This window comes from Entamoeba invadens (assembly GCF_000330505.1).
Source record: "Entamoeba invadens IP1 unplaced genomic scaffold scaff_1105074724629, whole genome shotgun sequence".
Taxonomy (NCBI): Eukaryota; Evosea; order Mastigamoebida; family Endamoebidae; genus Entamoeba; species Entamoeba invadens.
Genome location: NW_004440426.1, coordinates 1,019,941 through 1,046,051, shown reverse-complemented (window position 1 = coordinate 1,046,051; position 26,111 = coordinate 1,019,941). Strand labels below are relative to the sequence as shown.

The 26,111-nt window shown below is 34.1% G+C and overlaps 14 protein-coding genes across 14 annotated transcripts; 6 read left to right on the top strand and 8 right to left on the bottom strand.

Annotated features, from left to right (window-relative positions):
- Window positions 1-495: 495 nt before the first annotated feature.
- Window positions 496-2,055, bottom strand: EIN_026020 (hypothetical protein; the record flags this gene model as incomplete). Its single annotated transcript, XM_004257486.1, has 1 exon — window positions 496-2,055. The coding sequence occupies one exon, from the start codon at window positions 2,053-2,055 to the stop codon at window positions 496-498; it is 1,560 nt and encodes a 519-aa protein (XP_004257534.1).
- A 5,722-nt stretch (window positions 2,056-7,777) lies between these two features.
- EIN_026010 (hypothetical protein) lies at window positions 7,778-8,785 on the top strand (the record flags this gene model as incomplete). Its single annotated transcript, XM_004257485.1, has 1 exon — window positions 7,778-8,785. The coding sequence occupies one exon, from the start codon at window positions 7,778-7,780 to the stop codon at window positions 8,783-8,785; it is 1,008 nt and encodes a 335-aa protein (XP_004257533.1).
- Window positions 8,786-8,971: 186 nt separating this feature from the next.
- EIN_026000 (hypothetical protein) lies at window positions 8,972-11,095 on the top strand (the record flags this gene model as incomplete). Its single annotated transcript, XM_004257484.1, has 1 exon — window positions 8,972-11,095. The coding sequence occupies one exon, from the start codon at window positions 8,972-8,974 to the stop codon at window positions 11,093-11,095; it is 2,124 nt and encodes a 707-aa protein (XP_004257532.1).
- Window positions 11,096-11,127: 32 nt separating this feature from the next.
- EIN_025990 (hypothetical protein) lies at window positions 11,128-12,502 on the bottom strand (the record flags this gene model as incomplete). The annotated part of the gene is made up of 3 exons (XM_004257483.1): window positions 11,128-11,488; window positions 11,535-12,330; window positions 12,406-12,502. 3 exons carry the CDS (start codon window positions 12,500-12,502, stop codon window positions 11,128-11,130), a joined length of 1,254 nt encoding a protein of 417 aa, XP_004257531.1.
- A 2,625-nt stretch (window positions 12,503-15,127) lies between these two features.
- EIN_025980 (UMP-CMP kinase, putative) lies at window positions 15,128-15,715 on the bottom strand (the record flags this gene model as incomplete). The annotated part of the gene is made up of 1 exon (XM_004257482.1): window positions 15,128-15,715. The coding sequence occupies one exon, from the start codon at window positions 15,713-15,715 to the stop codon at window positions 15,128-15,130; it is 588 nt and encodes a 195-aa protein (XP_004257530.1).
- An 812-nt stretch (window positions 15,716-16,527) lies between these two features.
- EIN_025970 (hypothetical protein) lies at window positions 16,528-17,697 on the top strand (the record flags this gene model as incomplete). Its single annotated transcript, XM_004257481.1, has 1 exon — window positions 16,528-17,697. One exon carries the CDS (start codon window positions 16,528-16,530, stop codon window positions 17,695-17,697), a length of 1,170 nt encoding a protein of 389 aa, XP_004257529.1.
- A 316-nt stretch (window positions 17,698-18,013) lies between these two features.
- EIN_025960 (calmodulin, putative) lies at window positions 18,014-18,469 on the top strand (the record flags this gene model as incomplete). The annotated part of the gene is made up of 1 exon (XM_004257480.1): window positions 18,014-18,469. One exon carries the CDS (start codon window positions 18,014-18,016, stop codon window positions 18,467-18,469), a length of 456 nt encoding a protein of 151 aa, XP_004257528.1.
- A 158-nt stretch (window positions 18,470-18,627) lies between these two features.
- On the bottom strand, window positions 18,628-19,268 carry EIN_025950 (hypothetical protein; the record flags this gene model as incomplete). The annotated part of the gene is made up of 2 exons (XM_004257479.1): window positions 18,628-19,072; window positions 19,120-19,268. 2 exons carry the CDS (start codon window positions 19,266-19,268, stop codon window positions 18,628-18,630), a joined length of 594 nt encoding a protein of 197 aa, XP_004257527.1.
- Window positions 19,269-19,412: 144 nt separating this feature from the next.
- On the top strand, window positions 19,413-21,164 carry EIN_025940 (hypothetical protein; the record flags this gene model as incomplete). Its single annotated transcript, XM_004257478.1, has 2 exons — window positions 19,413-20,984; window positions 21,069-21,164. 2 exons carry the CDS (start codon window positions 19,413-19,415, stop codon window positions 21,162-21,164), a joined length of 1,668 nt encoding a protein of 555 aa, XP_004257526.1.
- Window positions 21,165-21,310: 146 nt separating this feature from the next.
- On the bottom strand, window positions 21,311-21,742 carry EIN_025930 (DNA-directed RNA polymerase I subunit RPA12, putative; the record flags this gene model as incomplete). The annotated part of the gene is made up of 2 exons (XM_004257477.1): window positions 21,311-21,549; window positions 21,613-21,742. 2 exons carry the CDS (start codon window positions 21,740-21,742, stop codon window positions 21,311-21,313), a joined length of 369 nt encoding a protein of 122 aa, XP_004257525.1.
- A 132-nt stretch (window positions 21,743-21,874) lies between these two features.
- EIN_025920 (hypothetical protein) lies at window positions 21,875-22,351 on the bottom strand (the record flags this gene model as incomplete). Its single annotated transcript, XM_004257476.1, has 1 exon — window positions 21,875-22,351. The coding sequence occupies one exon, from the start codon at window positions 22,349-22,351 to the stop codon at window positions 21,875-21,877; it is 477 nt and encodes a 158-aa protein (XP_004257524.1).
- A 231-nt stretch (window positions 22,352-22,582) lies between these two features.
- EIN_025910 (nep1, putative) lies at window positions 22,583-23,364 on the bottom strand (the record flags this gene model as incomplete). The annotated part of the gene is made up of 2 exons (XM_004257475.1): window positions 22,583-23,059; window positions 23,155-23,364. The coding sequence occupies 2 exons, from the start codon at window positions 23,362-23,364 to the stop codon at window positions 22,583-22,585; spliced, it is 687 nt and encodes a 228-aa protein (XP_004257523.1).
- A 480-nt stretch (window positions 23,365-23,844) lies between these two features.
- EIN_025900 (hypothetical protein) lies at window positions 23,845-25,167 on the top strand (the record flags this gene model as incomplete). Its single annotated transcript, XM_004257474.1, has 1 exon — window positions 23,845-25,167. The coding sequence occupies one exon, from the start codon at window positions 23,845-23,847 to the stop codon at window positions 25,165-25,167; it is 1,323 nt and encodes a 440-aa protein (XP_004257522.1).
- Window positions 25,168-25,271: 104 nt separating this feature from the next.
- On the bottom strand, window positions 25,272-26,054 carry EIN_025890 (hypothetical protein; the record flags this gene model as incomplete). Its single annotated transcript, XM_004257473.1, has 1 exon — window positions 25,272-26,054. One exon carries the CDS (start codon window positions 26,052-26,054, stop codon window positions 25,272-25,274), a length of 783 nt encoding a protein of 260 aa, XP_004257521.1.
- Between the last annotated feature and the right edge of the window lie 57 nt (window positions 26,055-26,111).

Here is a 26,111-nt window from a genome sequence, read left to right as displayed (position 1 = left end):
ATACTATTTTTTGATAATAAAATTCTCGAGTGAAGCCTATTAAACACATTATAATAAAAATAAATTTAATTATGAATAATAACAAAAAAATCAGACTGTATAATTTCATTTTTAATTTAATCTACTTTGATATATTCATCTCATATTTTGTAGATAAATAATTATATTTATTTAAAAAAAAAATAAAAATAAAATTTAAATTATAATTTTAACATTCTTTTATTATTATTTTTCTATAAATTTACTAATCAAAATATTTTTAAATTATTTCAATATTATAGTAATAATATAATAATTTTAATAATAATAATGTTATAAAAAAACATCTAAAAAATTAATAGTATAATTAACAAAATTTAAAATCTAACATAATCACTAATTAGATGTAATTTATCTAAGATTATTCTATTTTTAACTATGGAATTTAAAAATGTCTTGTAAATTGCTTCTAAATTGTTCAAAATCTAATGCAATTATTTAGTAGAATTGTTCACTTTAATTGATCTTCTTCCATACGACGGAATTGCATTTAAGTCCAGAGCCAAACCCGATTTGGAGGACGGTGTCTCCTTTCTTAAGAGTTTGGACTCGTTCCATGAACTTGAACTCGTACCACACCGAGCTCGAAGAAGTGTTTCCAAACCTGTAGAGTGCTGCTCTTGATGGGTAACAATCTTCATCGGTCAGTTCCATGTTCTCTTGTAATCCGTCGATAATTGCTCTTCCGCCAGCGTGGATACAAAATCCTTGGAATGTTTCTCTGAAATTAGGTTTGAACATATCCTGCTTGCCTCTCTTCCCAATTTTATGTAAAAGTAAGTCATAAGCGTACCTCAGTATATCTCTCCAACTCATCACCTGTGGCATTAAAACGTTCAAATTGCTCAACAATGCCCGTGAGACACATTTGAATAATTCTCTTCCGATTTTAGTACCAACAATACCTTGGTCATCCTCGTCTTGGAAAATTGAGTGGTAAGCGTCATCGAATTTACAATGACTAATTCTGACTGTGGTCATCAATTTGTAAGGTGCGCTGAATCGGTATTTGGGCTTGTTAGAGAGGAGAATGGCTGCTCCTCCCATTCTGAACAACGTGTCGGACAACAATTTTCCTCTGACCTGTCCACCGTACCACCCTCGTGTGATGTTCTCGGTAGAATACACCAACACGTTGACGTTCTTGTAACACCTCAATATATCTCGAGCAAGGTCCAATGAGATCAACCCAGCACTACACCCCATTCCACCAAGTGAATAGTTCTTGCACGTGGTTTTAACTTTATAAATGTTCATTATCATGGCAGCTAAAGATGGGGTCGGGGCAAACATTGAGCAATTCGAAACGATGAAGTCGATGTCCTTCGTCGGGTCAATCTTGTTAGCTTTAAATAATTCATCACATGCAAGTCTTATTGAAACTTCCAACTCATCACGCCCTTCCTTGTATGAGTCATCAGGGGGGATTGACTTAAAGGCGTGGGGCAGAGCGGTTTCATCACCAAGACCAGTCCGTGGTATCATTCTCTCAAGAAAAGCAAGTGACTCGGGGTTAAACACTTTAATATCGTGGGTATATTGCGCAAACTCTTTTTGGGTGACTCGGTATTCCTTTGGTGGAGTTGCAGTTGCAAACCCTACTAGGAATATGTCTGGGTCTCTTGCTGAGAAGTACCACACAGTGACTGCGAATACCAAGAAAATGGCTCCAGCAGCTGCGTAGAGGAAAGTATTGTTTTCTTGCGAAAAAAGAGGGTATTGTGGGTTGTAAACAGAGTAAAGTTGGTGAAGAGCCAAATACCCTAATCCACACAATAGAAGGGCGATAGTAATTTTGACTATCAAATCGATTAAAGTGGTCAATGGAGAGTACCTTGTGACGTTACTTAATATTTTTGGAAGCTCGGGGTTCTGTTCGCCCACTTCAGAAGGGTACCAGTAGGGACGAAGGGAACGCTCTTGCTTCTCTTTTTCTTCTTTGGTCAGCTCTTTTTTTGGTGCGGGAGACCCTTCAGACTTTGGAAGTTCCTTGGGCAGTACTTCGGTGGAAGTCATCTGAATTTCTAATTTGAAACTCTACACCTTTTCAAATCATAAATCTCTCCCTACCTCAAAAAGAGGTAATGTATCTCACGACAGCAGAAACAATACTCAAACTAAAAGTTTAAGTATTATGATGGTTTGGTATGGTTTTTAGTTTGTTTCGAAGTAGAAATTGGGCAAAAAGTTGTCGTGTTTCAAAAAAAAAACTGTCAAATAAAATATGGCATTTTTATTGTATTTGTGTTATTTTTTCTTGAAATTTTATTGTTAAAAAAGAATACTATAAATTTAATCTAATAATTATAGTTTTTTATGATATTTCAATAATTTTCGATTACTTTGGTAAAACCCATTTATTGACATAATTAAGACGTAAAATTATTGTACCAAATTAACAACAGCTAAAGACCAACAGAAAATAGTCGTACAGCAAGACAATTGTCGTACACTTGTGATTTTAGTATCAAACAAACCAAAAAATCGGGAATATTTTTTCACATATAAAATTTGACTAAACAATCAGGAAAATAATTGGGTTTTGAAAAAATAAAAACCCGACTTTATACAGAAAAATACCATAAAACAATGTGTACGACTATTTTCTGCTGTACGACAGTTTTCTGGTGCTCTTTATCTAAACATTCTTAACTATAATATCACAATGTCTTCTTTGTCCAGCAAACAGAGTCATAACTCCAAAGAATTGTACCTCTAAAAATGAGGTATCAAGAATGATCGATTTTAAACAATAAAACATGAAAAACTGTTATATAAAGAATTGTTGTTGTTGTTGTTGTTTGTTTGTTTTTTATCTAGAAAAAGCGAATATTGAATATTTTACTAATAACTAAATCAAAAAAAAAACATAAACAAGTGGCGAATAGATCAGGCTAAATTTATACACCGCGCTCCCTGTATATTATATATAATATTGAAGTTTGAATAATAACACCGCAATTATTGACTGTTGAACTTATATGAACTGATTAATCAAACTATTCAGACATATTTCAAATATGTCTGAATTTTTGTTGTCATTCAAGTGACAACAAAAAATAATGATGAATAAAAGACTGAAATGATACCTTTACTTTTGACATTAAAATGATCATTGAATGCTCTGCACAACAGTTTAATTAAATATGATTTAACTGTTTTATCATTGGAGTTGTAGTATATGACTATTTTTTGTATTCTCAAATCAATTTCTATGGTGAATTTACAATTAAGTTGTGGCTGTTCACTCTTTTGATTAATATGAATATGTATTGAACCACCAGGAAGGCCAAATAATGCAGCATTTTCTCTTTCTAAACCATGATACTTTTTGTATCATTTCTTGATTTGTTAAATCAGTTTAAACAAATAATTAGCTAGGAAATATAATTAGAAAGACGCTTTAACAAATGATATGTATTTACTTTAATTTTTATTTTGAATTGGCCTGCTTTAATCATTTATATTGTCTTTCATTTCATTTTTGTTGAAACGAAAGATTTTGTCTTTTTCTGGTTTTTGCGTTGACAACCGTTTAAACTTTATTTCATACTGACCAGTACACATTTTGTTCTTGATAATATCAACTGATGTTGATATTATCTCTTTTATAAAAATAAATATTGTATTAATTGTAATGAAAAAAAATATGATTTAATTAATTTTTATGTGGTTTTCATATTATTACCAATATTAATAATTATTCTAAAATTTATAAACCTCGAGGTTTTACATAAGGTTCAATGTTCATAATGTACAGATACAGGAAAAACCAGTGACCAGACTAAATTAAGCTGTTTTATTTTTAATGTAAAGTTTTCTTGTAAAAAAAATCCCCAAATAATCAGGTTTTTTTGAAAAAAACCTGATTATTTGGTTGTGTTGGTTTATTTTCAAAAACCAGGGACCAAGTATTTATAGACACACTGTTTTTTAAATAAAATAGAAAAACCATAAAATATGAAACTCTTAAATTAATCATTCAGAGTTGTCTCGTTTGTTAATGCCCAGCCGAGCCAATGTAAAATTTGTTCTTTATATTGATTTATCTTCTGATGTTTAATACGTTCAATTGTTATCAATCATTTACTGAATGCCTAACATTCCAATAATTTATTTATTATTTTTTTATTTTCATTTATTGTGTGAGTCACTTTTAATGCTGAACGAAAAGTGACTTATTGAATCAACCAAATGTATAAAGAAAAATTCATTGGTATCTTTGAAAAAATGAATGAACGATTTAATTGAACGGTTGAAGTCGAACATAGTTGAACAAAAGAATAATATTTTATAATTAAATAATAATTAATAATAATAAACTTACTATTATAACTCACATTAAGCTATTTATCATTCATACTTTTACAACACATTCATTTTTTTAATCCCGAAAAATAACCGTTTTTAAGACCAGATAATAAGAAAATTACACATTTATTTATATCTTTGCCCGTTTTATTGTATAAAATCCGCTTAATAATCAATAGCTTAAATTAGTCTGGTCCCTGGTTTTTCCGCTATCTGTTATATAAATTTATTATTATAAAAAGATACATTGATAATGTCAAAAATAATAAAATTTTATTATGCCATACAAAATAACTTGATTTATGTACTACAGTCGATACTCCATTGGATTGGACTACTATCGGATTTGTTTTTTATCCAATCAAATCTTAAACCAATCCGATTTTATAAATTTGAAACCCGGAAATTTATACGTTAAACGTTTAATATATTTATATAATCTTTTTACGCTTTTTGGTTTTGTAAATATAAACATATTTTAAGTAGTTTTTAATTATGAATTAATGTCAAACTATATAATAACGTATTTTGTTGGTTATAAATCAAATAATTTTGTCAAAATCATATATTTTAAAAAAGTAAATTATAAAACATTACCATAGACTTCATCAATTTCTGAATATTCAAAACACATTTCGACCAATTTTTGGTGTTTTTCTTATTGTTCTTTTTTTATCACGGCAATTTTATTTCATTTTCTGTAATCTGTTTTTTAATATCCATTTCACTTTCAAATAAATCTTTGGCCACTTTCATTTTATTTCTTTTTATGGCATCGAACATAAGTGGCATACACATTTCAGATTCTGTCATTGTGGATGGCACATTTTCCATTTGAAGCGCTTACAAATCAATTTGGCTTTCAATTGCAGTAGTTTGATGTGAAATAATATCTCCTGAAAAAATTGAGTGTAACCAATTGTTGGTTATTGTATCATTTGCCACGTTATCTTTCCAACATTTTACCACCATTTTCATTGCTTCACAAACTCTAATTTGTGGTTTTTTAAAATCAATGTGATAATCAGTGTTTTTGCTTTCATTATAACATTTAAGAGTATTGTAAAATATATCAACAATAGTTGATCAATAGTGTTGTTTTAAACATTGAATGATACAAACCTCTAATGGTTGAAACACGCTGGTGGTGTTTGGTGGTAAGTATCGGATAACAATGTTGTTTAAATGAAGTAAATATACATATTTCCCCTTGTTGTCTTTTTTGATATAAGTATATTTGCCGTCATTAATAAATTTGTCCGACTTTAATTGCAGTTTACAAGAACTACAATTATCAACTATTAACAGTACTTGTTTATTGCATTCAATTAAGTTTGTATCCCAATCAATCAACCACTTATGAAATATTTGTTTTGTCATCCAAGATTTGTTCTGAGAAGTATATAGAACTTTCAAGTGTTGAATAGTAATTTCACCAAACCAAAGTGGTTTTTTGGAATTTCCTATAAACAATGGGTCTCTCTTTTTCCCAGACAACGAACAACAAAGTAAAACAGCAATTCTGTCTTTTGGTGTTTTTGTTCCGTGTGTTTTTTGAGTGTTTGACAATGTTTTTATGTGCATTAATCTATACAATAAACCACTTTCTTCGGCATTCCAAACATCGTCTGGGTCATAGTTTGCAATTTCATTTTTTAATTGCTCCATTTCTGTGGTATAATTAAGTGGATTAACATATTCCGACTCACCACTTAATGTCTTTAAAGTAATTCCATGTCTTTTACAAAACTTTTCTGCCCAATCAACACTGCATTTTAATTTATTTTGATTATTTGATTTATTGTAATCCATTGCCATAAGTTGCAGTATTCTGTAAGACACTGGTATATTTTTTTTCTCTTGTATCTAAAAAGGCATTGTATACATCTGTATCCATATCTTTGTCAACAAGCTTTCTGTTTATTTTTTTGAAGTTGATTTTTCTTGTTGGATGCCAACCTTGATGTTTTTTCTAAGTGTTTCTAAGTATATTTCTTTGTTGTATTTATCTTTGATTTTTTCAAGAATTGCAGGTTTTTTCATTTCTGGGTTTGAGTTGTGCCAATCAATTATTTGATTCTTTTGGTGTATAGTTAAGTATGTTGGTTGTTTCTGTTTTTTGACGTACCAAATGTTTATTAATTGTTCTTTAAATCGATTGTTTTTGTTGTTTACACGTATTAATGTTATTTGTTTATGTTTTATTTTTTAGTTTTATGTTTTTAAAAACGGTTTAAGTCAAATAATCATAAAAATGCCAAAAAATAAAATAAATAAAAATAAATATTTTTTTTTTATTTTCAAATCCTTGGGAGAAACTATTTTCCCATCATTCCAATCCGATAGAGTATTGACTGTACTGTCATATCTTTGTTAAAATTTTTAAATTGTTAATTAAGTTGTTATGATGATTGATGAAACACTATCAATAAATAATTGTAATCGGTTAATGTTCAAGTGTTGTTGATGTTAAGTTGAAAACGTCTTTATGTTATTAGTTATTATTTCTGTTGTTTATAAAATCCCCAGCATTTAATAACGAATGCTTATTAAATTTAAATTGACTAAAAATAAAATAAATCATTGATGTAAAAATTAATTAATTAATTTAATAATTTTTATTAAAATGTTTTGTTAGTTTTTAAAAAAATATAACAACGAAATATTAAAAATGTTTTCTTTTTAGTTATTTTACCCAGTGATTGATTGAATTATCATGTTTTTCAATGATTAAATAAAACATGCAAAATTTGGGATTAAGTTCCAAATAACTCTCGTTTGAATGTATTTTTATTGAAATGTTTTTCATTTTTTATAGAAAAATTGAGTTTTGGAATAAAACTCAAAATTAATTAATTAATAAAATGAACTAAACCTCATTGGCATTATTTTCTTATTGGTATTATAAAAACGATTATAATTTTATATCCAACTGATTGATATTATTGTTTTTCAATATAAAAGACACAAGTTGGCTGTTTATAATTTTTTAATTGGAATAAAGAGTTTTTATTGTAGATTTTATAGAAAAAAACTATAATTTGTATTATACAATAAAAATATCATTGTGTTATCCCAAACCCGCTATTATTTTAATTACAATTAAATTTTTTTTCATATTCCAACAGTTTACAATGATTAATAGTGTGATGTGTAATATTTAGTCAAATCAAATGATTTTATTGTTTTTTAGTGTGTTATCAGTCTTAAATTGCAGCTAAAGAATTCCATCAAACTTCAATATAAAACATCACATTTATTTGGTCGAATTCCCGTTTGTCTGCCAATTAATTATTAAATATTCTTCAATTTATAGATAAATAAAAGACTACTTGGATATATAAACTCATAGCGCAAAAGAGAGATGTGGTAACATCTTTTTTCAATTTGTGGGAGTAAAAAAGAACTATGAAATATTTTAATCATCATGACGAAAACAAAAGAGCCAAACAAGCTTGCCTTAGCAAAGCGTATATCCACATCCTTTGAGGGTGAACAGGAGGCTTTATGTATATCATTGCTTATTCGTCATGGTGTTGAGTTCACATTACTTAAACCTCGTAAAACACACACCAACAAAGAAACTTCCAAAGACGCCATTTTTTATACAATTTCGCAGATCCACTTTCCTTCACAAAATGTGACTGTGGATTTCCAGGAGATAATCGCCAAAATAGTGAAAGACTCCAACAAAGCAATCCCTGACTCAAAAAAAGACAAGTCGAAATATGAGAAGAGGAACGCAATTTCAGCGACAAACAATTTCATGTCTGAAATTCTTCTGCGCTTGAACTACACACTCACTTACCGAAAAACACGGGGCACCAGCATCATCCTCAAAATGAACCGGATCAACTCGATCGTGGGAAATGGCATTAACTTAACTTCAAAAGCCATTTCAGACATGGGACGACTCCTCAACTCTTCGTTCAGAGCTGTTTTCAACACTGCTAATATTAAACGGGAAAGTCCAATTAAGTTTGGGATGGAACACGTCATGAAATTCTTTGAAGTGTCAACGCTTCTTCCAACACAAGTCAAAGAGTACATCACAAACTTCTCACTCATTGAAGTGAAGGAAGAACAAAACGAAGGTGTTAATGAGTCCGAGGACAAGAACTCTCAGTCGTCATCGCCCCTTCACTCGACCAATGAAGACGACACCCAAATAAAAAAAGAGGATGACATTACCCAAGTCAATTTAATGCAAGAGAGCACACTTCCAATCAATCAGAGCGACAGTGTTTTTCAAAGTCAGTTATGCTTCAATGAATATTTGGCCCAAGAACAGTTACAAACATTACAATATGTATATGCATACACTGATGAAAATGGGCAACTGGGACAAACGTATTATTCGGTTGTCCCAATAGTAGACGTGATTCCCACAGTTACGGACAAACTTCCTGGTTTGGAGGCTCTTGGGTTAAAGTAATAATCAACATATTCTCTGTTTAAATGAACTTTTTGTGTGATGGTCATGTTGTCGTCAAACTCATTGCAATCTGTAAAACATAAATAAATATCTTATTGAAATTAATTGACACGTGCTACTCAAAAGGACTAAGAAAATAATTCTTGGGATAGAACCAATAAGAAAAAATCGAACTTCAAATAGCAAATGAGCCGGAAGGGAAACAAACAACCGGGTATTCCACCCATCGAAGTGACTTTATCGACGATTTTGTCGGCGTCTAAGGCACTTCCACAACAAATTGAGTCAAACAACTTTTCGGAGATCATCGCCTCCCTTCAAAAGATACTCCTTCCACTCTCTGTGAAATACCCGTCTTTACAATACCACCAAATTTATTTGACGTGTTCCCCATTTCTCGACCTCTTCCAGAAATATCTCCAGACAACCAAAACGGACTTAGACATCATCTCTTCAATTGTCTTGTCGATCCCAGACGCCGTTGTGCGGACGTACTTGTTTATAAATATTTGTATAGCTTCGGTCCATAAAGAACTCCACTGCCCCAATCGAACACTCAGCGCTTTGTTAATGGTTGTTAAAACGGTGAGTGTCCCTCTATTCAGACTCTTCATCTTAAATCATCTGTTCGAGCTTTCTGTGGAGATATATAAGGATAATGAAGTGCTCACAGTACAATATTTACTCGCTCATATTCCATTGTCACTTGCTGCCGTGTCCTTAGTGTTGTCGAACGACAGAATCCCATCGGACCACACTGCACCATTATGTTCAATTGCGTTGAGGCCATTGAGACTTCTGTCGACCATTGGAATTACTCCGCCGCTCTTCAGATCGATTATGAAAACACTCCACCCCGCATTGGTGAGTGCACACAAAACAGCAACGGAATTTTTCTTCCTTATCCTCACACAGACGTTTCAACTCAATTTACAGTTGGTTTGTATGCCAGAGATCATCACGACGTTGACCGCACCACAATGCGACGTCGACTTGAAAATGTGTTTGGGACCCTTCATCGACAAATTGGCGACACTTCCGCCAGAGGAACATTACGACGTGATCAATTTGATGCGTTCGAAAATCGTTGCGAACGTCCAGTCTGCACTAACTCCTGCAAACGATGCCGCGCTGTTAGTGGTGTCTTTATATAAAACAGTACTCAGTTGGGTGAACGCAGAAATGGTCTGTAAATACACGGGAGACACATTCGCTGCTCTTGACATCATTGCGGGGAGTATTCCGGCGCCGACGTCTGTGCAATTCCACATTTGTAGTTCTCTTGAATTAGCAATGAAGAAGATGCCTTTGATGAATGTGCTGAGGACAACCATGATGACAAATTTAGTCGAGAAATTGTCCGAACCCAACAAGAAGAAGATCTCTCGAATGATTATAGAGAATCTCCAAAAGCAGTACCTCTTCCTCAAATCATTTAAAGACGCAGAGTACATATTAGATTTGGTGAAACCGATGTTACACCCGGATTTGAACGATGTTGACGGTATGAATGACCTCTCACTGGGGCTCTCTGTGTTCTCAAGAATTACCATTGGAAACATGGGAGTAGTTCCTCTGACACTCAAATTGATCGACACACACATTGACTTGGCTCTTGGTGAAATTGCGTTGAAATCTGCGGCCGAGGCCGAACTCCGATTAGTCAAAAAAGCGCATTCGGACTCGGAGAAATACGTGTTGTTTCAAAGACTTTTGAGTCGTGTGCAATGCTTGATGAGTAAAGACGTCTCCTCTGCGGTTGGGTTGTCTATGGAAATGGTCTTAGCTGGGGAGAGTGTGTCGTACAAGCACTCCATTTATTTCTATGAAGTTGCCTTGTCGCAGATGGAAATGCTTAGTGACGACTTCTTGCGAGCGGAGTGTCTTGAGAAGATCATTGGTGCGACGAGTTTGATGACACAGAGAGGTGATTATCTTGACTTAGTCAACATGTTACAGAAGTATGCGAAGTCGATCATCAATCGTCCAAGGAAGTGCAAAGAGTTGTTACAAGTCGTTCATTTACTGAAGAGTGGGTCTGACGAGGAGATCAAAAAGATTATAATAGATGTGATGGAAACTGCCAAGAATTGTGAAATGGAGTGTGCGGAGCGATTTAGGGTTGAAGCGATCAATCACTTAGTGTGGTGTGTGAAGAGGGTTGGATTTAGTGACAAAGAGTTTACGACAAAAATGGTTGCCATTGCGCAAGAAGGTCTGAACGACATCTTCCCACAACAAGTCAAAAACGCGTTTCTTAACGCAAAAGCAGCTTTGACTGAATTGAACGCTTTAAGTTGTTGTTTTTAAGTGTGTGAACTGAAAAAGAAATACACAACGAATTACAAATGCAGTTTGAAAACATCGTCGCATTGCACTTTATAAACTCCGTCGTAATTCTCAAGGGTGACGATGATATCACTGTTTACCTTTAACATTGTATGAATTGTTGAGTTGAATATACCCCCCTTTTCTTTGTCCGACTGAACGAAATAATATGTCTTTGCTTCACATCCAACATCATCTTCAATTTGGAAGTGATAGATAATCCCAATGTATTCAGTTGTTCCTCTCCCTTCAGTCGAAGCCTTTCGGATATCATCGTGGACCCACGCTGTTGGAGCTGCTACATATAATTCAGTTGTTGTTGCACTCGACTTCACAGCAGACATGAACTTGCCAAAGTTCTGGTAATTTCCCCACCTTATTGTTAATTCTATAGAAACTAATTTGAAGTCTTGAAACAAACCTTGGGAATGGATTGAGTGTCGCTCGGAAATCCAGTTTATCGCCACCAAACCAACGAGATGCATACACTACGCCTCGATCGGATTTGGGGTCCGAATATAACATGTACTTCTCTGACAATTCCACCGCCTCACCTACACCAAAAAGATTCTGCTTTTGTGGGGGGACAAAATAAGGAGCCGTGACTGTCACAGGAAATTGTGGGACTTCAGGTTTGTCAACTAAGTGCATCATATATAAGTTTTGATTGATGTTCTTTGTCAAATCATTGCGCGCTTGTGGATTGCCAATTATCATCGAATTGTCCATGGTAGATACTCTATACATGTTTGTCTCTGATATCAACGAGAGGAAAGACGTATCAGCCAAGTCATATTTGACGTACACTGTGTGAATAGCATCATTGATATAACAGAAGAGTGTACTTCCTGTTTTGCCTTTTCCATAGTCAACCACCATCCCAATCATCGCTACGAGTTGTTTGGCTTCCGAGATGATCAATTTATATTCTCTTCCAATTTGACTGAATTTAATAACGGTATTGTCTGGGGTATATTCATTAAATAAATCCCAGTTAATTGCAGATTCAACTATTTCACTCATCAACTGCCCTGGCTCAAAAAGAATGATCTTTTGTTGGTCTTTCATCTGTTGTAATGTGTGTTCATCAGGAAGAAGATTGACACCAGTCGTCTTAAAATCGTCAATACCCGTCCAGATGTATTGCTCGTCAAAACACCGCGATGAATTTGCGTATTTTGTTGAGACATAATAATAGCAAAATTTGCCATCTTTTTCTAAACTGTTATTACACAATAGAAAAATGGGTAAAAACTTTAAATAACATGAAAAGTTGTAGTAACAAAACAAACTTAATTCGTACATAAAACCTCTATTGACTGTATATAATGCGGTGGGTATAATACCTTCAGTATCCACTGCCTTCTTATTAACAATACATATGTCCATAGTTTTTTGGTTCTTTGTATTCTGTGAACACACCACTTGAAACAACACAACAAAAAGTATAGCAAATACTATTCGTTCAATTTGATAAACCATTGTATTGAGTTTATCAGTTCACCTGAAATTGTTGAAATGGTATCAAACAAGAATGCAGTGGCATCATTTTTTAACTTCTTTTCTTTGTAAATTGACTGTTTTTATGCTTTTTTTCGATTTTCTATCTAAATTGGTTGTATTATTCAAAAGAAAAACAATTTATTTATAAAACGCTTCAAACATTTGATGTGTTTTATAAATAGACTGATTCATTCAAAATAAAATTAAAACCAAAATAATAGTTTTTCAATTTGCACGGTAATATACAAGAAAAATCCTCAAATAACAATAATTTCACAATTTCTAATCATATTTAAATGCCGTTTAAAAATGTCTATTTTCCGGGATTATTACATAAAAATGGAAACCAAAAATCGATTCAATTATTTTGATTCAACTTGATTTTTAAATACATTTTTACTAGATTGTATGGTTTCTATTTTTAAAACTAAAAAAATCAGGACAAATGACGTTATTAAATTGGGTAAAAAATCGCCAAAAATTCAATGGAATGTAAAAACAATGGATTAAAAATCTTTTTTGTTTCACTATTGTGAAATTGACAATTGATAAATTTAATTCGTTTAAAAAAATGACAAATCAAGTTTGTTATTACCATTAGATTCATAGAATAGAGTCAGTCGGATAACGTTGTTCAGTCCCCAAACGTTGTTCACCTCAGAATCTTCTAAATAACGGCTAAATCTTCTACAAAAAAATATAAATATTAAAATAAAACAATAATAAACATACCAATAACATTTTCTTTTTCATATTATGTTTTTCTTTTTCCAAATCAAAACGAACATAAAACCAACAAAATCATTTAATTTCAAGATCTTCACGTTTCTTGCCGAAATCAACAAACACCCCGGAAACCATGCCAAAATGACGGTCTCAAGTTGAGACCGTTCAATCGGCGAAAGTTGGCTGGTTTCCACTTGCTGCGGTGGAAATGCAGAAGGCGCTCCGTCAGGTCGTTGCAGCACTTAGTCGCCTCTAGTTTGTTAATATATATTTCCAATTCAACCCAATTCAATTCAATTTAATACAAAGAACAAACATCTTTTATTTTTTTAGTTCAAAGATAACCTTTAAGTTCTCTAAAATCAAGGTAAAACTTTAAGTGTTATGTTGGCTATGTTATTCACTCTTTTTTCCTAATGATAAGTCTGTATTTTTTCAAGGGTTTTTATAGTATAATTTATAGTTTTGTATAGAATGTTATAATATTGTTATTTATCGTTCAATTGATACACCAAGTATTTTAACGGATTTAAATTCAACTCCAATACATTTTACTGCAAGTTTTATTCATTTATTATCTTATTTATTTCCGTTATATTTTTTATGAAGAAAATAATAAAAGTTTAAAAATCCATTAGAAACTATATTTTAACTATAAAATACTTATAAATGAAAACTATCAGTTGTTGAATTTAAAAGCTCTGATTTTTTTTTGTAATAAGACCAAGTAAAAAAAATTTAAAAAATTTTAAACATTGTGAGCTTTTAACACGGCTCATAAATGCCTTTTGGCAACATTATTTGAATATAGAATTACAAGAGTCAAGTGCTTTTTGAAAACGCTTGGTTTTAGTAATCACAATAAAGGCTGAACACTTGAATTGTAATTTAGTATGTTTAATGTGTTTGTGTTTTTTTTTTGTTACTATATTTTTGAAAAAAAAAATGTAATTGTTTTATCGTTTGTTTAATGCTTTCAATAAGACGAAGCATTGTAATGCTAGGCTCTTTAGACGGTATCATTACAAAAAGCTTTGAATCAATGAATTTTTTTTTGTGAGTTGAAAAGATTTATATTAAAGCATACCAGAGTCCCTGATATGTTCAAACATATAATTAAATAAACTTGATGTTATATTTTCATTTTCTTGTTGTTCAAAAAGCTTGTAAATTATTCAGTATAAAAATTATGTTTTACTTGTGTTGAAAAGTGTTATTTTTTAATTTTATTTACTCATCCAATTTTTTGTTTTTTATCTTTTCTGAACATATGTTTTTGTAAATAAAAGGAAGATAAATAATAGAGTTAAATTATAACCAAAATGTGGGATTATTAGGGTTGACGTTTTTTGTTTTGGAGTTGCTTTAATTCAATTATTTCTTTTTTTTAACTCTTTTAATTTGTTTTAAAGCGGGAATTGCTAAAAAATAAACTTTAACATGGTAAACATTATTGTTATTTGCCGATAGTTTCTTTTATTGAAGGAACTTTCTATTGTTCTAAAAATATAACACTAAAAAAACAACGTTTGGGGAGTGAACAACGTTAACTGACTGACTCTAATTAAAAAATTTTCAAATGGAAATTAGAAAATAAAAACAGCGAAATTTTCTTAATAGTTTCTGAACCAACCTCGCTCCGTTTATATTTAGTAAATTTTATTATTATTAATAGTAATATGAATAATAAAAGAATTATAGTATTTGACATTAAAACTATTATAAATTTAACTATATTATAGTTAGTAGTATAATGACAAACCAACGGACAGACAAAACTCTTATTTAGAAGAACTTTGAGACTTTAGAGTCAATGGTTGCGAAGATCTCATCAACTGTTCCTTCACCCTCGACTCTGAGGAGCTTTCCGATTGATTGGAAGTAATCGATGACGGGGCAGGTCTCTTCTTTGAATGTTCTGAATCTTTTGATCATCGACTCCATATTGTCATCAGTTCTTCCCGAGTCGACTGCTCTCTTCAGAATTCTTGCTTTCATAGTCTCCTCTTTTACATCAAGGCAAACACAAAGGGCTGAATCGATGCCAGCCTTGTCAGCTTGGGCATACCACGAAGATTTATTTTCTTCATTACGTGGGAACCCGTCGATCAAAAAGACTTTGTGTGTGTCGTTCTTCATGGCGTTCAACAAAAGGGAGACAGTGATGTGTGATGGAACGATCTTTCCCTCCTTGATAAGGGTGTCAATCAACTCGCCAAATTCAGAACCCTCGCGCGCCATTTCTGCACGAAGAAGGTCACCCGCGGAAAGATGTGTGATGGGGTATTTGCTCACCAATTTCTCGCATTGTGTTCCTTTTCCAGCTCCCGGTCCTCCTAAGAAAAAGATGACGTGTTTTTCTGCGAGTGACATATTAAATGTTTTCAGTTGAGTTCCCCTGCTATAATTATGGGTTTGTGGCTCAACTAAAATAGACCACTTTTTATAGCATGTCTATAATTTTATTATAATATAATTATAGCTTTTTGTTTTCATTAAAATAAGAAGAATGTGTAACTTATACGGTTTCACTTTCTTATTCAACTTTGAGGTTTTTTTGTGGTTTGGACTAGTTTTATTTTGGTTTATTTATTATTTAATTTTATATAATTAACAATGTTTAATTATTTTTATAATCACAGTTACACTTAGGTTTGTTGAATTAATTTGTCCTATTCCCAACGTTGTACTTTTTTTAATAAATACACAAACTATAATTTAAATAATTAGTAAAATAGTAATTTTTATCAAAAATTTGAATAAAAACAGAAACAACTTTTGTTACTACCTTTAGTGTTGTTTTTGATAAAAATAATGTAAAAATAAACTATAAAAATAGTACAACAAATATCAACCAATTAAAAAAAAATAAAAAAAATATTGAGAATAAATGCAAATTATTAATTAATAATAGTACAGTAAATAGTATTGACAACAATTGATAATAAGGGTTATGAAGTGATACTACCAGTCTATTCCAATTACTTTCAAAGAAATACTATTTGAAAATCCTTCCTTATTTATTATTCCATTTCCAATAGAATGTATTAATAATCCAATGTCGTGTATATAAGATATGATTTGATGAATTGTTAATTAGTGTGATATGAAGAAACTGAACTAAGTTTCAAATTAGAAACCCCCAAAAATTAAATCGAATAATAATTCACAAAACTTTCTTTGCGATGAAAGCACCACAACTCTCACCACCAACTCAAACTTTACAACAACAACAGAACCAACCAGTGTATACACACAAAATCATTGTAATTCCAGGGGATGGCATTGGTACAGAAGTCATGGCCGAGGCCGAAAAGATTTTTCAAGCGTTAAATATTCCGATCCAACGTGATTATGTCGATTGGGGGATTCCTCACTACCTCAAAACCGGTGCGGTGACTCCAGAAAATTACATCGACATTTGTAAATCATACGACGCCATCCTCTTGGGGTCTTTAGGTGACCCACGGACTCTCCCAGATTACATAACTTTGGAACCCTTAATCCAAATCAGACAACAACTCGACCAATTTTTGTGTTTGCGTCCCGCTCGCCACTTTTCCGGCATTCCAACTCCTCTCAAAAACAGTGAAATAGATGTTCTAGTAGTCCGAGAAAACAGCGAAGGGGAGTACAGTAATGTGGGGGGGTTCTTTAAGACGGGGACCCCTGAGGAGTTTGCTGTTGAAAGTGCGATCCACACGCGGCGTGGGATCGAGAGGGTTGTTCGCTATGCTTTTGAAGCTTCTCGGAAACGGAAGTCGTGTGTGACCTTAGCCACCAAGTCGAACGCGATGAAGTTTGGGATGGTGTTATGGGACACTGTTTTTGAAACAATAGCAATGGAATACCCCGACGTTCAAGCTGAGAAGTATTACATGGATGCGTTATGTGCGGCAATAGTGAAAAACCCTACGAAGTTTGATGTGATCGTTGGGTCGAATTTGTTTTGTGACATCATCAGTGACTTAACTGTTGCCGTCGCAGGTTCTCTTGGTATAGCCCCAAGCGCTAATATTAACCCAGACCGTACTTTCCCATCACTCTTCGAACCCGTCCATGGAAGCGCTTTAGATATTGCAGGAAAAGGAATATGTAACCCTGTCGGGACTATTCGAGCTGCGTCTATGATGTTAGAGTTTCTTGGGTATAGTGAAGAGTCAGTGCTCATCGAAGAGATCATCCAAGATTCTATTGCACAGAAGTTCACAACAATTGACATCGGTGGGGAAAAATCAACGACAGAAGTGGGCGATTTTATAGCGCGCGCAATACGCATGAAAAAGAGTTGCGGCTCTGTGTCAAGTTCCGCGTCAAATAGTAAACAGAGGAGAACGAGACATAAGAATGAATGAATGTATGTGTGTTCTTTGTCCAATCAATTGGAACGAATGAATTTCGGTCTTACTTAGAGTCTAATTGTGACCATTATAGTTAATTTATAGTAAAATAATTATATTATTACTAGTAACACACGTTTTGAAAAAATGGAATTTTATTTTGTTTTTTCCTTATTTTTCCACAAGAAGAAAAATTCAAAAGACGGATATTTTAGGAATGAATTGAAAAATTAATAAATCTTAGTCATATTTGTTAAAACGTGTGAGGTAAAACGTGTAAGAAAATGGGGAATAAATCCAAAAAAAAGTCAAACGAGCATTCAACTTGAAAATGGAACTAAGAAACCCAATGTCGTGTTTCACGGAAGAGCAAAAGAAGCGATTTTTAAATGCATTTAAGCAGTTTGACAAAGACAAAGATAATTTCATCACTTTCCAGGAGATGGCTGGTGCGATTCGTTCGATAGGACTGAATTTGGATGAGAACGAGGCTGCGGAGATGTCTAAAGCACACAATGTAGACAAAATCGACCAATCCTTATTTCTCCAAATAGCAGCACAGAAGCTCCAAGACCCGGACACGGAAGCTGAGATTCAAAAGGCTTTCGAGACGTTTTTTGGTGTTGGGAAGACAACTGTTCCAGTTGATGAGTTCAAAAAGATGATGATGGATTTTGGTGAGAAAATATCTGCGGACGAGGCGGACGAGTTAATCAAAGACATCAACCCTAAGGATGGCATGATTGATATAAGCGCGTTTGTCAAAGGTGTGTTTGCCCAGAACTAACTGTATTGCTTCTACTTTTATTTTACGACCATACTTTACTCCTATATTTGAATTGTTTAATACATCAAACAAGTCAAATACTTATCTATAATATGTACTATTTTTAGATAATTAGAAATAGTAAATTTGTTATTTAAATACTAGTCTGAAGAAAGACTCTAACAACAGGGAGACTCTTTAATAACAGAGTCTTCAAGAGGAACTACATGGTCTTGTACAGGAGAATACCCCTTTGGCTGGCGTGTTGAAACCAATTTGGCAACTTCTATAAACAACTCCTCGATGTTGTACCCTAATTTTGAAGAACAAAGGATGTAAGTACACTGTATGTCCAAGCAGAAACGAGTCAACTCCTCTGTTGTAACTTCATGTGTGAGGTCCGACTTTGCGCCAACTATTATTATTGGGATGTCGTTGTCTGTGTTCAAACGAACCATATCGACCCAAAAGTCTAAGTCATTAAATGTCTCCCGATTTGAAAGGTCAAAGACTACAATAGCACCGTCACAGTCGCGAAAGTATATTGGCATCACATTCCGATACCGTTCGTCTCCACTTGTATCCCAGACATCTAATATTGTGCACTTATAGTTTGGTATTTGTCTTGAAAATGAGTTGATTTGAGCTTTATAAATAGGCGAAGAACAAACACAGAATATCGAAAATAACAAGCACCTATAGTCGGCATTGGGGTCTCTGAAAATATTTTGTCTTTCATCCACGATTGAATACAAGTCTTACCTGTTGACATGGACCCAACCAAGACCACTTTATAGGGAGTAGCAGAAAAAGTATTCATTGCAATTTTGAAGTTCTTTGAAGAGTTAAATGTTTTGGTGGAATTTCATTTTTTGGTTGGCGGTCTGATATAATTATATAATTACTATTAAAATGGTATAGAAGATAATAGATTGGATCCATTTAATCATTACCACAAGTAGTGATGAAGAGAAGTCAACCAGAACAACTCGAAAGTATCATCGACAAATACACAACAAGCTTTAAAACCCTGCCAACGGACTTAAAAGGTGAAAATTTGGAGTTATATTGCTATGACCTTATTAACTCGGTGAATGCGCTCTCGTCGGGTATGACGAGTGATTTGGTCGATATCCTTCAAAAGAAAGGGATTATGCCGATCCTTTACGAACAACTGTTGAACGACAAGACCCGCGAGATGCTCCACGCCGATTTGCTTTCTTTCATTCATGTGATGTATTTGAAATTGGAAGACATCTTGGCAAAACAAGACAAGCTTCTTATTTTATTGATTAACGAATTGGTCCAACTTAAAGACATTAAAGAAGACCAAACAGACGAAACATTGTTGTTGTCAGCATTAACAACTTTGTTAGCAGACTTCTGCGAGTACTCTCCAGAGTACTCTTCCACTGTCACCACTTCTCAAGTCTTAGTCCCACTCATTCACATGTTAAACCCTACCACCTTCCCATACTCAATCCCTATTAGCTCCGCAAGGTTACTCATCGTATTGACAGACGATAACCAACTCTTCACAGAAATGTTGACACAGAAAGTCCCAAATTACTTTGATATCTTGACTGGACTCTGTAAAGCAGACTATCCCGACTTTCTTAAAATATACTACGCCACTATTCTGAATAACATTCACCCAATCATGAACAAAACCCTCCCTTCGATCCTCCCAGTACTCGAGAAGTTAATAAAAGCTGAGGTACTCGAGAATTATAACAAAACTCGAGATATCGGGAAGGACACCCCAGACATCTTTATTATCAAAAATGAAGAGAAAGACAACGCTACAAAACTTGCAGAAGCTTTGAAGATTGCTCTCGAGTTACTCACAAACGTCTCGACATTCGACGAAAAACCAAATGGTGAGATCAAAAAGTATCTCGAGACCTCACAAGCGATTGGAGTTTTGTGTGAATTGGTCAAGACAAAAGCGGTTCATGACACTTTTATGGTGTCGTTGATCGAAACGGCATTCAGTTGTTTAAACAATGCACTTCTTGTGGTCGACCCCAGCTTCCAAATTACTATCGAAGATAAGAAAGTGTTGCTTTCGGACACACTCTATTTGGTTCTAAAAGACGTCATTAAGGAGAACGCAGACCCGCAAAATGACTCAGTGAAACAAACTCTGTTAGACGGTGCTTTGATGTGTCTCCACAGACTCTTGTTGAAAGAAACTCGAGCGCTTCCTGTCAGTGCATTTGAAATTGTTTGGACCATCATCGAAAAGTACTCCAAATATGCACAAGACAAGCTCCAAATGGACGGACAGACTGTCTGCACTTTATCATATATCTGTTCTATACTTGGGAAACTCAAAGATGCTCCGTTGACTCAAATCGCCGTCTTTGTGAAGAACGCACTCCAAGTAACTTTAATGGAATCCACGGAAGTTCTGTACGATGCAATTCTGAATGTGGTAGTTGATGTGTTCCCAGAAGTGGAGTGCAACGCTGTTTTAATTCAAACTGAGTTGTACAAAATAGTGAAAGAGCACTACAAAGCCTTCATGAACTACGTTTGTTTTTATCTAGTTTAATTCTACTATATTTACTATAATTTTACTCTATAATTGTTTAAGGTCTAACAATAACATTTTTAGTCTTTGGAACACATCAGAGAGGACGACAACTCTCTCGAGGAGGTCATCAACAATTTGGAGAACTTCATTGAGTACAAAAGTAAGCAAGGTCTTTGATTGATTGTTATCTTTAAACAAATATTATATATATAGTATATAATACTATATATAAATAGTACCGTATTTGAATTATTGTTTCTTTAAATTTATTGTAACAAGTGAAGAAAAGATGTCAGTAAAACAATCAAATTAGTCTCATCCCATTAAGTGTTAATAGTCTCCTGATGGCCACAATTTGGACATTCGTAGTAGACAGTCTGACCTTCATCAACGGAACGGACTTGAGCGGAGTGGTAATGCATTGTCTCGTTTCCACAAGCAGGGCATTTTTCATAGACAATAGCCCCTGTTGGGAGAATTTCTTTGATTTTGTTGTCGATATGTTTTTTACTGTTGACTTGGTAATTTGAAGATGTTGTTTCGATGGGCTCATACTTGAATGCTTAAAGTCATATAATGTTATTACCACTGATGTAGGACTCGAATAAACCATTTAAAAACAAACTATTTCCTTTAATAACAAGGCCGCATACTTCACATGTAATGTCTCCTTGAATACTCAATATCAAATAAGCTCCACACCGAGGGCAAAAACTCGACGGAATGTTGTCTACTACTGTTTCCCATGTGCTCATCGTTTCAAAAGTAAAATTCGTAGTTTTTTAATTTTTACTGTGTGAAACCCTTTTTTCTTTTTTTGTTGCATATTCAACTAGTAAAATAGTATAATAAAAATACTATAAATGTTACTATAAAAATATGATGAATTACTTAGTGTCTACTTCGGTACAATTTGTGTTTTGTTGTTCAATGCATTCACAATGGCACTGTGGGTCATTCAATTGTTTGATTAAGTTGCTGTAATTCTCTACAACCAAATTTTGAACACGTTTTTGTTCAGCTTTAAATTCGTCCTTCATCTTTTGATTCTCTTCAGCCAACACCAAATTTTTCTTCAAAAGCTCAGCCTTTTCCGCTTTTAGTTGTGCCAATTGCATCTCAAACATTCTTGCTCTGTCGGTTTCTGCTTTCATACAGTCTTTTGCATGAAGAAGAATTTTTAACTTGAGAAGTTCCATGATCGGATCTGATGATGGCGCTTTATTAATTGGCGTTTTTTGTTTGACATCTGCGTCCATCTTACCATCAACCCATTCCATCATCTCTGCTATAAAGTGGGTGTTTTCATTCGACATTTTTGGGATGGTTTCAATTGGCTTCACTGTGAACGAAGGAATCGACATTGTTGTGCTTTTGATTTTTGAATTCCGTCGCTTTTTATTTTCAAGATTGAGGTTTCCAATGATAGAAATCAGATGCAAAACATCATTGCTGTTTTGTAATTTAAATATAGTAAATAAAATTATACAAAATAGTACACCATTTTACATTTGAAGAAGAAGAAATGGACACTATTAGTTTGTTAATAGTAAAAGTATGGTACAATGCATAACAAATCAATCAATAAAATGCTTTTAAAGCACACCCCAAAGCTCTTCGAATGCGCCACAAACCTTTCCAGCGACGCAAGCGGCTGAGAGTGGGTAGTTTGAAACAGAGAGAGAGACGTTAGTGTAATCGACATTAATATGACCATGTGCAAAACATCCGATAACAAATACTGCAGAGGAGTCGTCTTTGACTATTTCTGCAACACTTTTGTTGATGTTGACCATTTTCTCAGCGGCGTATGAAAGACCAATAACTTTAGCCCCTGGGGGGAAGTATTGTGTCACTGGGTTCTTCACTATTTTCATCAACTTATCTGGTCCGTCAGAAGCGTGAATACTCAATTTGTGGAGCAGTTGAACCATTAACCCATCAAATCGTTTATAAGTACGTGGTAAACGGATTTGTGGGTTGACTTCTATCAAAATGTTTTCATCAGTTCGAATGTATATCTGAAGTAAGCCAGCTTTATTCAGTGGACTGTCGAGGAGGGTCAGAAGTGTCTGTCTGTGAATATGGTATTGAAACTATAAAATATAATATTTTTGTTATTCATGTATAGTTTATCAAAGAGAATGAACACAACAAGAAGACAAACGTAGTGCAAAATATCGGGACGAAAGATCGTTGTGTCTTTCCCTTTCTTTTGGAATTCTTTGAGTGTGTTTGGCGAATCAGTAGAGGCAAGTTTGTACTTGTCACCAACTTTGACCGATCGAATTGGAGCGTTCTCAAGAACTACAACAAGACGCTTCCAGTCCAGAATCTCGACTTTGTTCTTTGGGATTGTGACTTTCGTTGTTGACATTGCTTTATTGGTTTTCAATAAAAAGAAAGAACCCTACTTTGATTATCTATTTATACTTGGACTTCCATTTCTACTTCAATAACGGTATTATTTTAACGAGTTAAATTGTATAGTTTTTTAAATCATAAAAAACTATACCATGTATTATAACAGTAATTTAAAAAATATAGTTAAATAGAACTATAATGCACCACACGAAAATGATAAAAATTATTTGTAACAAAAAAAATTTGAATCATAAAGAAATGCGGTATTTTATTTTTCGACCCAAAAGTGTAGTTTGAGACTTAATCTTACGAATAAGACTGAAAAAAGTATATAAAAACAAAGAAACGATTTAATGAAACACTTTTGACTTGAAAATCGAACTTGAATAATTAAAAAGAAGTCGAGAAAGTATAGATTTTTAAATTAGCCACAAAACTAGTCCACTTTTTTAAAAAATATAAAAGAACGATTATAAAACTCTTATCAGAAGAGATGGACTCAATCTATGACAAAGAATTTGAAGAAGCAGCGAAGGTGTTTTTTGGGGAAATGGGGAAGTACGTGGAAAAAATGACCGACTACAGGCGCGAGGAACGCAACGCAAAACTGAAGGCGGACACTCTTAATGCGGAGGACAAGCGTTCAAAGGAAGATGTCCGTCGGGAGATCGACACCAATTTTTCAAAGTATTCCCAAACGGTCCTTGCAGTGACTGCAGTGAGTGATATAGTAGATTCCCTTTCAAATGTTCTTGGCGATCTGAAGGCAATAGTGGAGTTCGAAGGGAAAAAAGTCCTTGAAACGCGACAGAAGATCAACACTGACGTCGACAAACTGAAAACCCTTGATGCCACTTTTACCGGTAAAAAATTGACTCAACTGTATGTCACGGGAGATTTGACTGGATTAATCCCTTGGAACAAAGAGCTCTTCAAAGAAACGCAGAAGCCCCTCCAAACGGAGACAAAGGAGGAGAGGCCCAAATTTTTTGATTCTCCTCAAACAAAACAAGACCAACAAGATAAAGAGAAGAGAGTGGAGGAAGCAAATAAAGCTGAACACAAAGAAGAACGGACGCATCCAACAGGGTATTCCATGAAAAAGAGTACGCCACTGAGTGAAAGAAAAAGTGGCACTGAACAAAAGGAAGAGAGTCAAAAAACTGGTGAGAAGGAAAAGACGGAGAATAAGGGCAAACCTAAAGAGGCAAAATATAAACAAACAAAGGCCACACGCGTTACCAAAGAACCTAAAGAAGACACAAAAGAGAAGAATAAAGAAAACACAGGAGACCAACACCGCTGTAGTAAAGCCGAAGTCTTAGAGCCGAAGTTTTTGAAACACACATGTCTTCCATTGATCAAAGATTGGATTCACTTGAGAAGGCACCAACTCTTATTCAACGCGTGCGAGAGATTTGACATTGAAGAGTTCTGGAAAGCAGTTGAAGGGAAGTCTAACGTTGCGATAGTTGTGATGAACAACGACGAAGTCTTTGGAGTGTTTTCGCAAAGCCAACTCATGAAAGGGAAGTGGACTGTCGACTATTATCACTTCGCATTTAACATCGCAAGAAAATGCAATGTAATTAACAGACTAATGTATGGGATTGATGGGAAGGAAGGTGTCTCTATTGGAGACAAAGACGTTGTATTTGAGTTTGGGAATCCACAGATTGGGAGCGTCAAAGTTGCGATGGTAGGGGAGTATGGAAAGATCGTGAATGGCGAGAAGACATACAAGTTCTCAGACAATACCATTCTTGGCGACGAACAATTCAAGGTGAACCAAATTGTAGCGTACCAGTTCAATTGATTTATGTTATTGAGAAACTTTTTTCGGGTTGGTTTATTGTTGTTGTCTGTGTTGGTTAGTGTGAAGCGATTTGGTAGAGGTGTTGTAACCACAAATAAATTGAATCAAATGATTGTGACATTAACTTGAATGAGGTCTTTGTATAAGTTGTGTGTCCAGAAGTCGTAAAAGATGATGGAGTAACTGTTCCTTTTCACATCGACAGGGAGAGGAAGTATGACAGGGATGTCGACGACTTGTGGGGTGTTGACTTTGGGTGGTATTTCCTTCAGAACAATTTCTTCAAAGCCAAAGTTGTCTTCAAACGGCAATTTCTCTTTATCAGTGCTCTTTTGGATATCTTGATGTATATTAAGTGTTGGAATACTATGGGATCTGTGTTGCAAAATGAATGGAAATACTTCAAAAGGCCAAGAAGAAGGGATTTGAACTTCTATGTTGGTAGTTACTGTATCTGGGGGTTGCCAGACGATCAATTCATTTGCTTTTTCTGTTGATACAATGGATGAGTATGACTCCACAAAAGTCGTCCAATAGAGCTTATTGTTCATTCTGAATTCTTGAATTGAATTTGGGGTCACATCTGGACAGGACCATTGAGTTAAGTCGATCACAATGATGTTTTGATCGTTATACGTCAGCCAACATCGGGAAGTGTTTGAGTCTTGTGTCAAGTCCAAATGGACATCAAAACTGTTTCGAATCCCTTTTTCAAGTGTAAGCCGCGCTTCTGAGTGGGTCGCTGCAAGTTTTTGAAGTTTTGATTTCTTGACTCTGTTTATCATATCCACCCACAATTGAGTCTCCGACTCTAATGTGTCTGAAGAAACTTCCTCAAGTAGTGTTGAAAGGGTGTTGAGACGGTTCTCTTGTGAATTGCTTTCCATTGTTTTTGTTGTTGTTTGATTTTTCTCTAACTTTGGAGACTTCACTATGATGCATTT